This window comes from Myotis davidii, unplaced genomic scaffold (assembly GCF_000327345.1).
Source record: "Myotis davidii unplaced genomic scaffold, ASM32734v1 scaffold139, whole genome shotgun sequence".
Classification (NCBI taxonomy): Eukaryota; Metazoa; Chordata; class Mammalia; order Chiroptera; family Vespertilionidae; genus Myotis; species Myotis davidii.
In genome coordinates, this window is record NW_006290686.1 from 169,742 (window position 1) to 185,049 (window position 15,308).

General features: G+C 56.8%; 1 protein-coding gene across 1 annotated transcript; it reads right to left on the reverse strand.

Moving 5' to 3' along the window:
* Positions 1-169: 169 nt before the first annotated feature.
* WNT11 (wingless-type MMTV integration site family member 11) lies at positions 170-9,232 on the reverse strand. The gene is made up of 4 exons (XM_006763821.2): positions 8,867-9,232; positions 6,890-7,167; positions 3,847-4,139; positions 170-707 (listed from the first exon to the last, which is right to left on the reverse strand). Exons 1-4 carry the CDS (start codon positions 9,159-9,161, stop codon positions 533-535), a joined length of 1,041 nt encoding a protein of 346 aa, XP_006763884.1. The 5' UTR covers positions 9,162-9,232; the 3' UTR covers positions 170-532.
* Between the last annotated feature and the right edge of the window lie 6,076 nt (positions 9,233-15,308).

The following is a 15,308-nucleotide window of genomic DNA, read 5'->3' on the forward strand; positions in this document are numbered from 1 at the left end:
CTTGCCTGGAAACCAGAGAGCCGGGGCCAGCGCCAGGATTTTCTGAGCTCTCTTGAGGAGGCCAGAGACGGCAGGGGAGGGCTGGGGTTCTCTCAGCATTTATTTCATACAGCTGTTCAAAAAGCTTGTTTAAAATATAGATCATTATATATATATATTTATATGGGCCCGCAGAACTCGCTGTGAGGGCAGACGGCACCCGCTTCCTTCCCTCCTGGGCGGTTGGTGATCTGGCTGCAAAAGGTCAAGTCCATACCAGTTTTGCCAATCCCATGCCCCTGGCTCCTTAGACCAGCCTGGAAGGCAGCAAGTGGGCACTCCAGGGCCTCGGGCTGCCAGGTTATTTTTAATCTTGTCAGTTCCCTTTGATGTCCCGGCCCTCCTTCTGTTCCTGGTGGCTTCCAAGTGGAAGCACAAACCGCCTCCAATGCCTGGCATTTGGAAGTCACAAGCACAGATCCACGTGGTGTCTCCAGGCCCCTCGGTGGGCCTCTGAGGGTTCCCAGGAGCTCCCACGGGGGCAGGGCAGGCCTCACTTGCAGACGTAGCGCTCCACCGTGCGCTCACACCTGCGGCAGGTGACGTAGCAGCACCAGTGGTACTTGCAGTGGCACCGCTCGACCACGCGGTCTGTGTAGGGGTTGTAGCCGCGTCCACAGCACATGAGGTCGCAGCTGTCACTGCCGTGGGATGTCTTGTTGCATTGCCTGGAGGGGAGGAGAGCACTTCTGTCACCTCAGCCCCAGCCCAGCCAGGCAGCCTGCAGCCTCCCCCACCTCGGCCACAGGCTCGGTCCCTAGGTGTCTTGATCTTTGGGAATGAATATTCAATAACCCTCTTCCCCAAGGGTACTTCTCACTTTTCCCTGTATTTCTAATTTATCAAAATGATGGGGGTGTTCTATTTCACGGAGGTGTCTTTTTTCCTGTTTCTTCCACTTGTGAATACTCAAAGGAGCCTCAAATCACTCGAATAATCTTATCTTCATACTTAATCTTGAGTTATAATGTAACGAATGTAAAGATGGCTTTTACTTTTAGATTCCCAGGAAAAATTCTGAAACAGACGAAATGGCACTGGATGTGCACAAAATGAGCGGCTGGCACACTGTTCACGGAGAGAGAAGGTCTGCCACTCATTGGCCCCCTTCTGTGCCAGGCGCCTTTCTCCGGGATTTTATCCAGTTGGAGGCATGCAGGGTCCTTGGGTTGGGGGAATTACGATGCCCATTTTACAGATGGAAGCAGGCTCAGTGAAGGAAGGGCAGAGGCAGGAAGGGAACAGCAGGAAGAACAGGTGCCCCAGAATCAGATACCCTGGGTTCAAACCCAGCTCCGCCCATACTGGCTGTGTGACTTCAGGCAAGTCACTGAAACTTTCCGGGCTTTGTTTAGTCACTCAACACCATTGGTCCCCGCAGCCTTAGGGTGTAGGAAGGGGGCAGAGTTCATTTTATTCTGGGTCCCTGAAAACATACCCTCCTACCTCCAAGCCAGACAGAGTGAGCGATGGTGCCTGGAGGGGGAATTCAGGAGGGAAGGGCCTGGGAAAAGGGTCTGGTCCAGGGAAGACTACTGGGACACCTGGCTCCCAGGGACACATGACACAGGCTGCGAGGGGCCAGGCTTCAGGGGTGCAGGGGCCTCTGGAAGAAATATGACCCGGGGGCTGGGGTTGGGTATACTGACTGCAGAAGAGGCCTCAGTTCGGAGGGCGTCTTCCCCAGCGAGGGGGCCAGCCTCTGGAGAGGTACCACCTGCGCACATGCCTTTTACAGTTAAAAAGGCTCATTTACATCCACCCCCTGCACCCCAAATCCCCTAACCGAGTAAAGCCTACATTTTCCCTCCTCCAGGAAGTCTTCCTTGATGCCCAAACTGGGTTAGGGCCCCTCTGGGCTCCCCTCATCCCTGGGCTTCCCTCTGTCACAATTTGATGTCTCTCCACCTCCCCAGACTCATGGAACGAGTGTGAGGAGTGTCTGTGTTGTAAGCTACTGAGATATTGGGGCTGTTTGTTACTGCAGAAAACACTGCCCAGTACAGATGTCTGCAAAGGCCCATCCCCAAAAGAATGCTGAGCGTTGAGCATGGCAGGAAACCTGGGTTGGGGGTGGCATTCTGAGAAAGCAGGGAAGGCAGCTGGTGCTGTGCGATGGGCCTCCTTATTAGTAGTTCGGGGGAAATGCTAGGGGTAGAGTACAGGAGGCTGGGAAAGAAGAGGCCTGGAAGCCTGGGGACTGGGAAGAGGAGAGTGGAGACTACCGTTCATGAGCCTTCCATGGGACTGACACTACCCAGCACAGAGGAGCTGCTCCGTCAGTATGACAGAGAGCGCTCAGCAACCCTCCCAGGTCTGTGGTAGTGACCCCACTGCACAGAAGACAAGACTGAGCCTCAGATAAGTGAAGGGCTTTGCTCAAGGTCCAACAGCCAGGAAGCTGCAGAGTCAGGGTGCAAACTATCCTTTCCCAACACACTAGTCTCCCCCCGCCCTCCCCGCCCCCCATGGATGCAGGGAGACCCTGTCTTTGCTCTGGGGTCTTTGATGGGCTTCCCCCAGCCCCTCTGGGTTCTAGAATCCTCCTTTCCCCACCCCATGAGCAGACCCACCCGGACTGCCTCACTCCTTCCTGTCTCCCTGGCCTGACCCAGTTCCATCTTCCCTCTGCCCGACCCCCTCAATCTGGCCTCCAGATGGGAGCCTGGGCCTCCTCACAGAGCCTGCTGCCCTGGCCTGTGAAGACAGAGCCCCCCAAGACAAGCCCCCCTCTCCTGGAGACAGGAACGTGGGCTGCGGAGGAAGCAAATGCTGGCTGGGCACCAACTATGTGCCAAACACATTCTCAGACACCCTCACTCTGGTTCAATATTCTTTTAACCCTGCAGAACACTCATTTTGTGGAATGCTATTAGGGGCTCCTTAATAAAAGAGTTCCACAGCCAAACACCTCTGGGAAGCACAGCTTAGACAAGTCCTTTACTGTGGGATTCCTCGGAGCCTTTAACGTGTTCCCGTGCCTTGTGAACTGCCAGAAAGTTTCCCAAATGAATAGGAGTGTGGCACTGTCTCTATTACAGCTTCTCAGGGCTGGCTGCCTCCAGAGCTATCCGGGAAATGCTGCTCCCCACCAGCTCTGCCGGGCACACAGTAGGTCTGCAGTCCTGGTCGGCTCCCTCCCTCTCTCCTGTCCTGAGCCGGCTTTAGCAGCCAGGATGGGGCCAGCTGTAGGGACCTCAGCCCCAGCTCTGACACTGGGGTTCAGGGGGAGAGAGCTGGGGCACAGGGGGTGGGTGCATGCATGTGGGGGGACATGGGACCACTCTCTCTCCACAGGATGCAGGCAGACCTCACCCTCCTGCTGTCCCTCAGGAGGGTGGCTGCCCCAGTTCTGCCTCCACTCTGCGCAGACTTCCCAGGTCGCTGTGGGCTGGCCACTGCTCCCACCCCCCCTTGTGCCGCAGGCCCTCATTTGTCCAGTGAGCCAGTTGTATGACATTTAACTTTCCCTTATTCATCTGGAAAACACTGACTGAGGCTAGTGCCTCTCAGTGTCTCTTCCCATCTGTCTCCCCAGCCAGAAGGAAGGTGGGGTGGGGACCTCTCACTAACCTCCATCCCTGAGGGACCCCTGCCTTGGCGAGGAGCACAACAGCCATTCCCAGAAGCTCTGCCAGGTGGCACCTCCACTCAGCATTCCTGGGCCACCTCCCCCGACTGGGCAGAGACTCCATTCCCTCAATGCCAGCTGGCCGGCCTGTGTGCCTGGCCCTGAGCTGGGATGGGGCATGTGTAACAAAGCTGACCCTTTCCTGCTGGGGTAGCGGGGTAGCGGCGGGCCCTTACCTGTCTTGTGTCCCGTGGGAGCCCACCTTCTCGTTCTTCATGCAGAAATCAGGTGAGCTCTGCAGATAGACGAGCTCTGAGTCCTTCACGGGCCGAATGTCCAAGTCCTTGGGCACCAAGTGCTTGCGGGTGCCCATGGGCCGGTGCACTACCTTGGTGGCCGACAGGTAGCGGGTCTTCAGGTCAGCGGCCACGTCCCGAAGCTCCTGCAGCCCCTTCCAGCAGGTGCGGATGGAGCAGGAGCCGGACACCCCATGGCATTTACACTTCACTTCCAGAGACGCACGCAGAGCCTGCGGACAGGGGAGGGCGTTGGGCTGGGTGGTCAGGGCCCCTCCCTGGCCTGCCCTGGGACCCTGCGCCCCATTCCTCCAGCCCCCCACCCCATGGTGGGTGCTCTCAGGGAGTCATCGCCTGCCTGCTCTGGACCCCAAGTGATAGGGCTTTTTTATCTAAAGCTGGGGGTGTTGTAGGTCCTCAGTTCCTCCTCCAAACTTGGGGGCAGCTGGGAGGGGCAGGAAGACAGTGGCATTTCAGGATAGTGGATGCCACTTATACAACCTACTGTACACAAACGCTCTATCTAACACATGCTAGGGCTTAATCAGCACCACAGCCTGCTCGGAGGTCTCCTTATTCCCCCCACAGAAAAGGAGGAAATGAAGGCCAGACTGGCTAAGCCTCAGGCACAAGGCTGCACGGCCAGGAAACCTTGACGCTGGGATTTGAACCCAGGTCTGAGGGCGATTCCAAAAGCCACGGCTTTTATCTGTCCACACTTCTTCTCTCACACAAAACTGGTTTTACTAAGAGCTGGGAGGAAAAATGGGGAAAGAAAAAGAAGGGAAGGAGGGAGCGAAGGAGGGGAAGCAGGAGGTGAGTGCATGGGGGTTCCCTGGCCTGGCTGATCTTTCCCCTCCACTGCTGGTGCTCCTGCCAGGTGACCCTCAGGAAGCCTCGTCACCACTCAGCGCCTCTGTCTTCCTATGTACAGAGTCAACACGGAATGGTCACCTTGCTTCGTCATAAGAATGCAATGAAATGACATACATGAACGGTGTTGTGAACTATAAAATTTAAGGCACCAATGATTTTGAAAAATCAATCTAAGTAATAATCTGGTGGAGGGGGGAGGCTTGGGCTTTGGGACTTGGGGAGGCCCTGGCCCTGGCCTTGAAAGTAGCTCTGCTCCACCATCTTCCCTGGGCCTCAGTTTCCCCAGGTGAACCTGAGGGGCATGAATTAGACCCTTTCAATTCTGCCTTTTAACCCCCGCTGCTTTGCACACAGGGCTCGGATCCGGGTGCCAGGCCGGCACTCCTGCCTGCCCTGTGCAGACAGCTACAAAGCTTAGAGGTCCCCTACGCCTACCCCCTGCATCACCAAGATGGGGAAACTGAAGCATGGAGTGGGCAGGGACTTGCCCAGAATCACTGGGTGAGTGAGTGAGGGCACTGGCCAGGTCCCAGGGCTCCTTCTGCCTCACCCGTGCCCAGAAGTGGGGATGGAGGGAGTCCATTGGGCATACAATCTGGACTTGGCTCAGGGAAGCCTGTGGAGAGCTCATGGACGAAGTGAATGAGCCCCTGCAGGACACGTTCAGCCTCCAGAGGCGGGAGGTACTTTTGAATCCTCAGGGAAAGGTAAGCTATGTCCCCAGCTCAGCTGTGTGCTGGCTCTGAACACACTGCACCTGAGATGCCATTGCCCCTCACAGGCCCTGGGCGTAAGGCCGGGACCACTCCTGTTTGCCGATGGCCCCAGAGGGGACAGCTCTTAGCATCGAGCCAGGGTGAAGTCCGACGTGCCCCTGACTGAGGACCCTGTTTGGACTGCATGGCTGTGCCCTTAGCTGCATGGGGTTTGGGCCTGGCCGTGGGTGAGAATGGGGCTGGGTTTTTAGACTGGGGGCTGGGTGAGGGGCTCCCGCTGAATTTCCAAGGATGGTGGGGGGCAGGCCCCCCAAGGTTGGGAGGCCGGAGTCCTGGGTCCCTGGCCAGGCTCTGCTACAGACTCACAGTGTGACGTGCCTTCAGTTTCCCCAAATGTCCAAAGGTGGCGTGAACACCCTAGAATGCTCACACAAGGAAGACCGGTGAGACAGGGAAGCCTCGGGTCTTGGAGACCCACAGACCTGGGCTCCGTTGTGCCCTGTGCCCTGGGTTGAGCCCTCTCAGCTCTTTGTGCCTCACTTGGTGCCTCTGAAAATGGGCCTCACGGGGCTGCAGGGAGGAGGTCATGAGATGCCATCTGCAGCCGCACCCTGCCCCTCCGGGGCCTGTTCTCCGGCTGCAGGAAGAGACAGCAGCACCTCCTCACAGGTGGACTGTGGACCGCAAGGAGAGCACCCACCAGGCACCCAACACGGTGTCTGGCACACAGGTTGGCATAAAGGTGTGTTTTTTTTAATTGTTAACAGATAAAAAGGCCCATTCACTTATTCCCCCAATCGTTTGTGGAATGAGGTGAGGAATTAAGGAAAAACTGATAACAGATGTTGGGGAACACTGTTTTGGAGGTTAGGGTGGGTTTTGGATCCAGGAGGGAGTTCCCATTAGATCCCAGGAGGCAATTCCTTAAGCTAAAGCTCATTGCCCCACAGCCCTCTCCAGGCCTCCTCCCACACCCACTGTGGGCCCAGAGCCCCAGAGGCAGAGCCTGAGAAGACGGCCCATAGGGACTCAGGAGCACCAACCCCCCCATTGTATAGATGGGAACAACTGAGGCCAGACAGGAAGTGACTTGCATACAGAGCTGATTGCCAGAGCCAAGGTGTGAACTCAGAGCTCCTGACTCCTAGCTCAGTGCCTCTTCTTCTCCGCCAACATTCTCCAACCCAAATCCCAGTGGACCCCCTGGAGAAGGAGCCAGGCAAGCCCCGCACAGCTGGAGAGGGAAGAGCTGGGGGAGGACGGGAGCCCATCAGTGTGGGTGTTATCAGGACCCATCCCCCCGCCACCCTTCCATCGGGGCATACTGGGTGGCCTTTTCTGGCCGACTGGCACAAGCACAACCATCTGGGGTGGGTGGGGTGGGTGGTTACCTGTCTCCCCACTTCACTGTTGTGTAGACGCATCAGTTTATTGGCTTGGGATCCTGTTTTTTTCACCTTCATAGGAGCATCGGAAAACTTGGCCCCCATGAGGAGCCCGTAGCTGAGGTTGTCCGCACATCCTCCCCAGCGGTTCCCGGGCCCGGGTGGCTCACCTGGGACAGGGCCGCAGGAGCAGCCAGGCAGGTCGCCGGAGGTGCAGGCCCGGGCGATGGCGTGGCTGATGGTGGCTGCTGACAGCGCATACACGAAGGCGGACTCCCGGGTCCCTGTGGGAAGGTGCATGTCAGCCAGGTGGGGTGACCGAGGGATAGCACCCAGCCCAGGCCTGAAGGCCTCTTCCGGGGCCCCCATCTGCTCTTGTGAGGTCAGGTGCGGTCAGGGGCTGCAAGCAGGGTGGAGCAGATGGAGGACAGAGCTTGGGCCACTAATCTGTCACCCCTACATGCTCCCATACACACACTAGCTGACATGCACACTCACACTCACACACACACTCACACAGGACAGCGGAGCCCACCATAGACATAGGCACACCCTCACTCCCACACACTCATGCACCTGTCCCCGCCCCTGCCTGCCCTCCACGCAGCGTTAGGGCTGCTTTAGGGAGATGAAGGCCCTGTCCCTGAGCTCTGCAAAGAGCTCATGATCTGATGGGCAACATGAGCGTTCAAAGAGCCCACTGTGGGTTGAAATGTTTCCCCCAAAAGATCTGCTCAAGTACTAACCCTTTGTACCTGTGAACTTGACCTTATTTAGCAATAGGATCTCTGCAGGTGTAACTGAGCTAAGACGAGGTCATACTAGATCAAGGTGGACCCTAATGCCATGACTGGTGTCCTTAGAGGAAGAGGGAGTTTTGGAATCAGAGACACATAGAGGGAAAAGGCCATGTGACAGGCGGAGATTAGAGAGATGCAGCTATAAGCCAAGGAAGCATGAGGGCGCCCAGCCACCACCTGAAGCGAAGAAGCAGGAAGTCCCTTCCCCGGCTCCTTCAGAGAGAGCACAGCCCTGCCTACGCCTTGATCTCAGACTCCCAGCCTCCAGAGCCGTGAGACAACACATGTCTGCTGTTTGAGCAACCCCTCGCCCTCGTTTGTGGTACTTTGTGACTGCAGCCCTAGCAAATGGAGCCCGGTGTGCTTCCGCGGCAGGGTGGCTTGGCCTTGGGCCCAAGCCCTGGCCCCATCTCTTTACTAGAAAATCACCTCTTCTTCTCAAGCCTCCGTTTCCTTAGCTGTGGAATGAGGCTGAGAATACCTACCTCAGGCTGCCTCTAGAGTTCAACTACTTTGGGAAGAAAGAAAGCCTTGTCAAGTGCCGCACAAACATTGGCTGTTACCATGCAGAGCACAGATTAGATCCATTAGGGCATTTCTGCCCAGAGAAAGTCTCTCTGTTGTGCACACACTCCCCAGATCCACCGAGAAGCCACCTCCTCCAGGAAGTCCTCTCCACAGATGTTCTTTAGCCCACACAGCACTTTGTGCATCTCGCAGCAACTTCCGTCGGCCTGGGCTAGTGTTGCCTGTGAACAGCAGTCTGCCCCGAGGGGGAGCTCCATCACATTCTCGCTCCGTACTCCCCTTACCCTCCAAGAGCCTTCCTGGCATCATCCTTCCCTTCATCTGTGCGCTGGGGTACAATGTGCATTTGTGCTGTCATTCGGGCTCCTCTGCGCTGGTCTATTCACTCACTCTGTGTTTATTCATTCATCAGTTCGTGCCTCAATACCCACATCTATGATTAATTCATCCACCCATCCATACATCCATCCACACCTCTAACCTTCTGTGTATCCGTCTATCATCCATCTGCTCACTCACCCACCCATCACATAGCCATCCATCCATCCACCCATGAATTCACCCACCTATCTAAACACAAATACTTATGCCTGAATTCACCCAACCCCACCTGCATGCGTTCCGCAGGCCCTGGCAGCCCCCGCTGGCTCCCTACCTCTCTCCAGGTCAAGCAGGTAGTTGGGGGCCAGCTCGATGGAAGAGCAGTTCCAGCGCATGTCCGCGAAGGCCCTGCGGCAGGCCTTCATGACCTCGCGGGCGGCGTGCACGACGGTGTGCATGAGCTCCAGGTTGCTGCGGCACAGCTGCACCTGCGCGGACACCAGGCCCTCCAGCTGCTTGCAGTGCTGCGTCTGGTTCAGAGCCAGGGCTGCGGGCGTCTTGGACAGCGCCCTGTGCACCGCCAAGAGGTCACAACGGTGAAAGGAAAGACAGGGCGTGAGGTGCCACATAGCTTCCACCCGTTTGTCCTACTGGCCCCACCCTCTCCTCCGTAGGCCCTGGAGCCTTTGCCAGAAAGAGCCAGGAAACCCAGAGGCAAAGCCCAGCCCCCAGCAGAAATATGGCCCCTCCCCCTTCCTCCCTCTGTTTTCTTGGGCACATCACTGACCCTTTTCTGGGCTTCAGGCTCTCATTTATAACATAGGATCACGACCTCCATCCTACCTAAGCTTTACTATAAGTCCACTAGCAATAAACCATTTTACAGTTTGAAAGGTACTCACATCCATTGCCTTTATTTAGTTCTCTCACAGCTATGAATTAATTCCTCCTTATTTAACATTCATTCAACATGGAGCGCTCACAGTGTGCCAGACACCGTGCTAAGTGCTAATTTTTATCATCAGCATCATCATAACACACAGTAGGAATGAAGCATTTACTAAGTGCACAACATGAGCTAGGAGCTTTCCATCATTGCTTCATCTAATCATTAAACTCATTTACTAGGCTGTAAAGTCCCACACACATACAAGGGATTGCTTGCTATTCGAGGAGCAAAGAGCCACTCATGTTGTGATCAAATGGACTTAGCTGTTAACTTGCTGTGTGAGCTGAGAAAAATCCCTGTCTCTCTGGGTCTCAGTGTCTACACCAACACATATATTTCCCAGAATGGGTTCCAGTCCAGAGAGACACTGAAAAAAGGGACCCGTGTTCAGGCATAGTTAGGAAACCTGACATACGATGTCCCTGCGAAAGGCTGCAGTGAAGCAGCAGGCTTGGTATGTTTAACTCCTGGTCTACTGAGCACGAGCCCTGTAAGGAGTGCTGACCTCATCCGTGCTTTGGGAAACACTGGCGTAGGGGGTCTCTACGAACCCTGCCGATGAGATAGGACCTAAGAGCTTCCCAGATCCTGTCCCTGGGCACTGGGATTCCAAGGCCCCAGGACCAAGGTTCCATCCTGGATCCGCCTTGCTCCCGGGCCTTCTCTGAGGAGCGGACTCCCCTGGGCAGCACCTCCTCTAAGCGCAGGCTGGAGGGACCCCACAGCCTTGAAGGGATTCACGTAGACTAGCTCCTGCCCCAGTAACTCAGCACAGAATCCCCACCTCCAAACCATGAGCAAGGAGGTGTGTGGTGCACCTGGATGCCAGCGCCAGCACACAGACCAGACCTCAGGCACGGTTTCTGGGTCTCCCCTGAACTGTCTGCTCCTACCTGGCCTTCTGAGCCACTGAGGTCCGCCAAAGCTGGGGAACCTGTGGTCTACATCCCTGCAGCCTGTACTGGGTGAGGTGTGACCACACAGAGGCAGAGGCCATGCCTCAGCGTGACCCCCCCCACCTCCGCCTCGCAGACACTGTCCACACACACACGGCCCCAGTCACAGAGCTTCTGCGGATATGCCTCATCTTGTTCCCACAACACCCAGAGGGGTGGGCGGGGACGAGATTATTGCCGCTCCCCGCTTTGTACAGAGGAGGACACTGACGACACCCAGTGCCTGTGTGCTCGGCCTCCCCCTGACACCATCCTCCTGCAGGCCTGGCCTCCCCTTCCGGGTCCCCTTTCTGCTGGGCTGGGAGCCGTCCACGCTCAGCTGTCCTGAGCCGCTCGGCACTTCCCCTCGCCCAGCTTTCTCTTCCCCTCGGAGTCAGCTGTTTCCTAATGGGTAGGATCACATGGGATAGACCTAAAAACCCGGTACAGTACCAAGCCTGCAGTGGGCACTCAAGCCACGAGGCTGCCTCCCTCCGGGTCTTCTCCCTGCACTCCTGCTCAGGCCAACAAGTGGGGTAACCTAAGCCCAGCCTTTACCGGGGAGCTCAGTTCAGGCAATCCCTGAATGGTGAGCGCTGTGGCTCCCTGGGACATGTGCTCTGTATTTCCAGGGAACCCTGGTGCCTGAGGACCCTGGGCCACTCATCAAGCATCCTCCTCCCCAGCTGATGCTGAGAGAAGGTGCTATGAGGGACACCGCAGTGAGAATGACCCCATGCAAGACGCAGACTGCCCAGGCGGGTGGTGGACACCTAAGAAGTGGTCCAGAGGCCCCGGGAAGGCACAGGATGGAGGCTGGGAGCTGCTGGGGAGAGTGGCTGGGACAGAGAGGTCCGGGAGGTGTGGAGGGGAGGACCGCCCACGGGAGTGTGCAGGCTGGGAGATCAGGAGGTGGGAGGCAGTGGATTCCACTCCCAAGGAGGGAGACTTGGTCATCTGGTAATTAGCGGTAATGACCGTATCTAACTAAGTCCCCCTTGGGGAGGTAATCAAGGATTAGGGCGGGAGGCGGGGGAGTTACCCGTCTGGACATCTCCACCCACTTGCCTCACTGCAGCAGACCCCTAATTGAAAACATTTTGCTTTGTCTGGGGGTGGGGGCATGGGGGAGAGGGTGGGAGAGAGGACAGGAGGGAACAGAGAGTTCACAGCAAGGCCTGTGCCAAGGGTGCTGCTGGGGGCGGTTGGGGGAGCGGGGCCAGGACTTTTCTTTCGGGAGTTGGGGTTCCCCATGGGAATGTCTGGGGGGCAGAGACCTGGGTTTCCGTTTCGGCTCAGCTGCTCACCCAACATGTCCCCGTCTCACTGTGTAAGTGGGGACAATGAGGCCCCAGGAAGGGCAGGGCCTTCCCAGACCTGTACCCAGCCCACAGAGGCAGAGCCCAGACCCAGGCCTCCCAGACCCCAGGCTAGGCGTTCTCCCTCCCACTTGGGAGAGGAACCTGAGGCCCAGGGAGGCCTGGCTTGTGCTGGTGAGCTGGCGGAGCTCAGGCTGGGATCCAGGTCCCCCACCGCTGCGGCAGCCCCGTGCAGTCTGGAGACCCCGGGGGCTCCTTCCTGAGAGGCCCGGCCCCTGAGTGAGCGGCAGGCTTGAGGCTGCCCAGGGAGGGGGGTGTCCGTTATGGGCCTCCCAGCCAACCTGACAGCCCCAGGGGTTCACGGAAGGCTGGAGCCACCTCCCCTGACCTGCACCCGGGGCAGCCAGAGAAGGGGGCGGACAGCCCACCTGGGTCCCCCCACACTTGCTGGTCTGAGACTCTCCTAGCACCTGACTTAGGTGAGAGGTGAGGTAGTAGAGGGGCACCCCAAGTTTTCTCTGGTCAGCTGCTTCCACAAGCTTCCAGGCTCTGTCCCCCTCCCCCTTACCCTTCATCCCACCAGGAAACTCAGGCTGTGTCCCAGGTGCCCAACAGGTGGGCATTCCAGGTCACTCCGGCACATCTGGTTTCACTTCCTGTGTCAAATGGCCCTTTCATCTTTAGCTGACTTTCCAAACCCCAGGGTAGCAGCCCCCTCCCCCGCCGCCCGCCCCCAGGGCACCCGCAGGACAGCGGAGTCTTCCTGGATGAGTCCTCAGCCTCCACCTGCCCGTACACTTCCCTGTTCCCAGCTGTTTTGTGACTGCCGGAGACCAACAGGCCACAGGGCAGACAGCCTAACTCCAAATCCCGCCTCTGCCGCCAACCAGCTGGGACAGCCTGTGAGCTAGACACTCCCTGTGCCGCCATGTCCTCTTCTGTTTAATGGGGGTGATAGCAGAGCCCCCCTCATACGCTGGTTGGGAGATTTAAATGAAACAATATACACACAGCACTGAGAACTGTGTCTGGCTTGTAGCAAGGTCATATGCAGTTGGCCTTTGAACAACTTGGGGGTTAGGGGTACCAACCCCCCACCCCATGTGCATTCAGAAATCTGCATATAAGTTTCAACTCCCCCAAAACTTAAGTTGTCCCTCAGTATCCATGGGGGATTGATTCCAGGACCCCCAGGGATACCAAAATCCATAGATGCTCAAGTCCCATTTTTAAAATGGTGTAGATCAATGCATCCAGTTGGCCCTCCACATCCGTGGATTCCCAACTGCGGATGGAAAACAGTAGTCATTCACTGGGGGGGGGAAATCCACGTATAGTGGAACTGCACAGTTCAAACCCATGTTGTTCAAGAGTCAGCAGCACACACACACACACACACACACACACACACACGTTATTCTTAAACTCCACTCCTTCTCCTGCTTCCCCCTCTATTTTCAGCTCCAGCAAGAGTTTAACCGCTGTTAAGAGGTTTGGCTTCATGGAGCACATCTGCTTGGGTTCCGATCCCAAAGCCACAATTAATTAGCTGTGTGACCTCGGGTCAGTTACTTAACCTTTCTGTACCTTCGCTCCCTCCTTTGGAAAACGGTAGTGATAAGACTATCGCCTACCTCCTGACTAAAGCTCTTGGAATACTGTCTGGGACTCACTAGTAGGCTCCTTTAATTCCTCGTTTCCCTGTTTCCCCACGTACACACGGTCCTGCCTCTACTCTTCTGTCCCGCTGTTCCCCTGGCTAGGGTGCCTGCTTTGCATTCCATCCTTGACCATACAATCCTATCTATCCTTCAAAGCCCCGCCCACAAGTCACCTGCCCGAGGTGGGACTACTGGAGCACAGCCCAAAGTCTACATGGTTTGTTTTCTTACATGTCCACCTCCTCCAAGAGGCTAGGACAGTGACGGCGAACCTATGACACACGTGTCAGAGGTGACACGCGAACTCATTTTTTTGGTTGATTTTTCTTCGTGAAATGGCATTTAAATATATAAAATAAATATCAAAAATATAAGTCTTTGCTTTACTATGGTTGCAAATATCAAAAAATTTCTATATGTGACACAGCACCAGAGTTAAGTTAGGGTTTTTCAAAATGCTGACACGCTGAGCTCAAAAGGTTCGCCATCACTGGGCTAGGAGGTCCTTAGGGCAGACACTGAACTGTAACCATTTTTGTGGCAGCCTGAGCTATGTAGTGGGGACAGCATGGACGTTGGGCTTAGCTAGCTGTCTGTTCCAGGCCCTTCCCACCCTCATGCCAGCGTGGGGGCTGTGCAAGCCACACACTTCTCAGAGCCCACGGTAGCATGGGAAGGATAGCAGTGTCCCCCACAACGCGGTAGGAGCAAGCTCAGTTCAGCCTGCCGCTGCTTGGTTCATTAGCAAACCCTTTTCCTCTCTGCACCTCAGTTTACGTCTCTGTAAAATGGTGGTGGTGGGTGAGGAGGCGTGGGCTCCCTGATCAGAGACAGACACCCGCTGGGACAGTGCCAGGCACTGGCAGTAGAAGGAGGGTTGCTGATTTCTCACAAAACTAATCAGGAGCAGCTGGGAGGCCACTGCGTCCAGGCTTCTTACAAACAAGAAACGCAGGAAGAGGGGGTTCCCCTCTTGAATCACCAATTAATTGGCAGCTCAACCCCAAGAGGAGCAGGGCCGGTGACCTCAAGACTATTTGCTGGTGGCCTGGCCACTATCGCCTAGCCTCCAGCTAATCCAAGAACCTTCCACCCACCCCCCCACACACAGCCCCCACAATCTGTCCCCTGCCTGTCTTAGCAGCATGGATCCCCACCCCCACCCCAAACTCCAGACTGTGTCCTGTCCTGGACTCTCCCACCACTCGGGGGACCCCTCCACTCAAAATGCAGCCTCCCCACTGTCCCCACCTGTGCCCCCAGAGCCTCTCGGGCCAGCCCAGCACACCTGAAAAATCTCTCCAGGGTCTCAAACGTGTGTCCCCCACCAGGTGGTCCCCCCCGCCTGGGCCCCCACAGCACCCCCTGCTCTCCCCAAGGCACTTGGAGTTATTTACGGCCTGGGCTTATCTTTTCCAGTCCAAAGCGCAGCTCCTCCAGGACGGGGCTGGGCTGCACTCCTCTCTCCACCCTGCAGGGCCCACAGCCTGCACAGAGCAGGCACTCCCTTCTGCTGGATGGAAGGGCACCGCTCCCCCACCTACCCTCCACCCCCTTAATCACTTCTACCTAAAGGGATACCCTTCACATGTGCACAGCATCTGACAGTTTACGAGGTTCCTTCAAAAGCCGCTTCTCATCTGATCTGAGTGAGGTACAGATGCTTCCTCTCCACTGACGGAGGACACTTCCCCGTGTCACTCCGGGGGAGGGCCAGGGCTGTCTGAGGACCCCCCATGGGGTCAGGAGACTGACAAGGAAACCAACAGGGCGGGGCCCCACGTGCAGGGCACGGACCCTCTGGACTGTGCTCCCGGCCCACGCCGTCTTTTCCATCTGCCCCGGGGGAGGTCCTGCGCAAATCGCAGCTGCCCAGGACGGGGTCTTTCCCTCGCCCCCCCCCGCCCCCGCC

What these genes read in the sequence shown, in the direction of transcription:
- WNT11 (XM_006763821.2), bottom strand. Translation starts at nt 9,161, where the DNA reads ATGTGGCACCTCACGCCCTGTCTTTCCTTTCACCGTTGTGACCTCTTG. An exon ending in ACAGTGAAGTGGGGAGACAG is followed by an intron (nt 4,140 to 6,889) that starts GTAACCACCCAC and finishes CCCTGTCCGCAG; the next exon opens with GCTCTGCGTGCGTCTCTGGA. An exon ending in TCCCACGGGACACAAGACAG is followed by an intron (nt 708 to 3,846) that starts GTAAGGGCCCGC and finishes CCTCCCCTCCAG; the next exon opens with GCAATGCAACAAGACATCCC.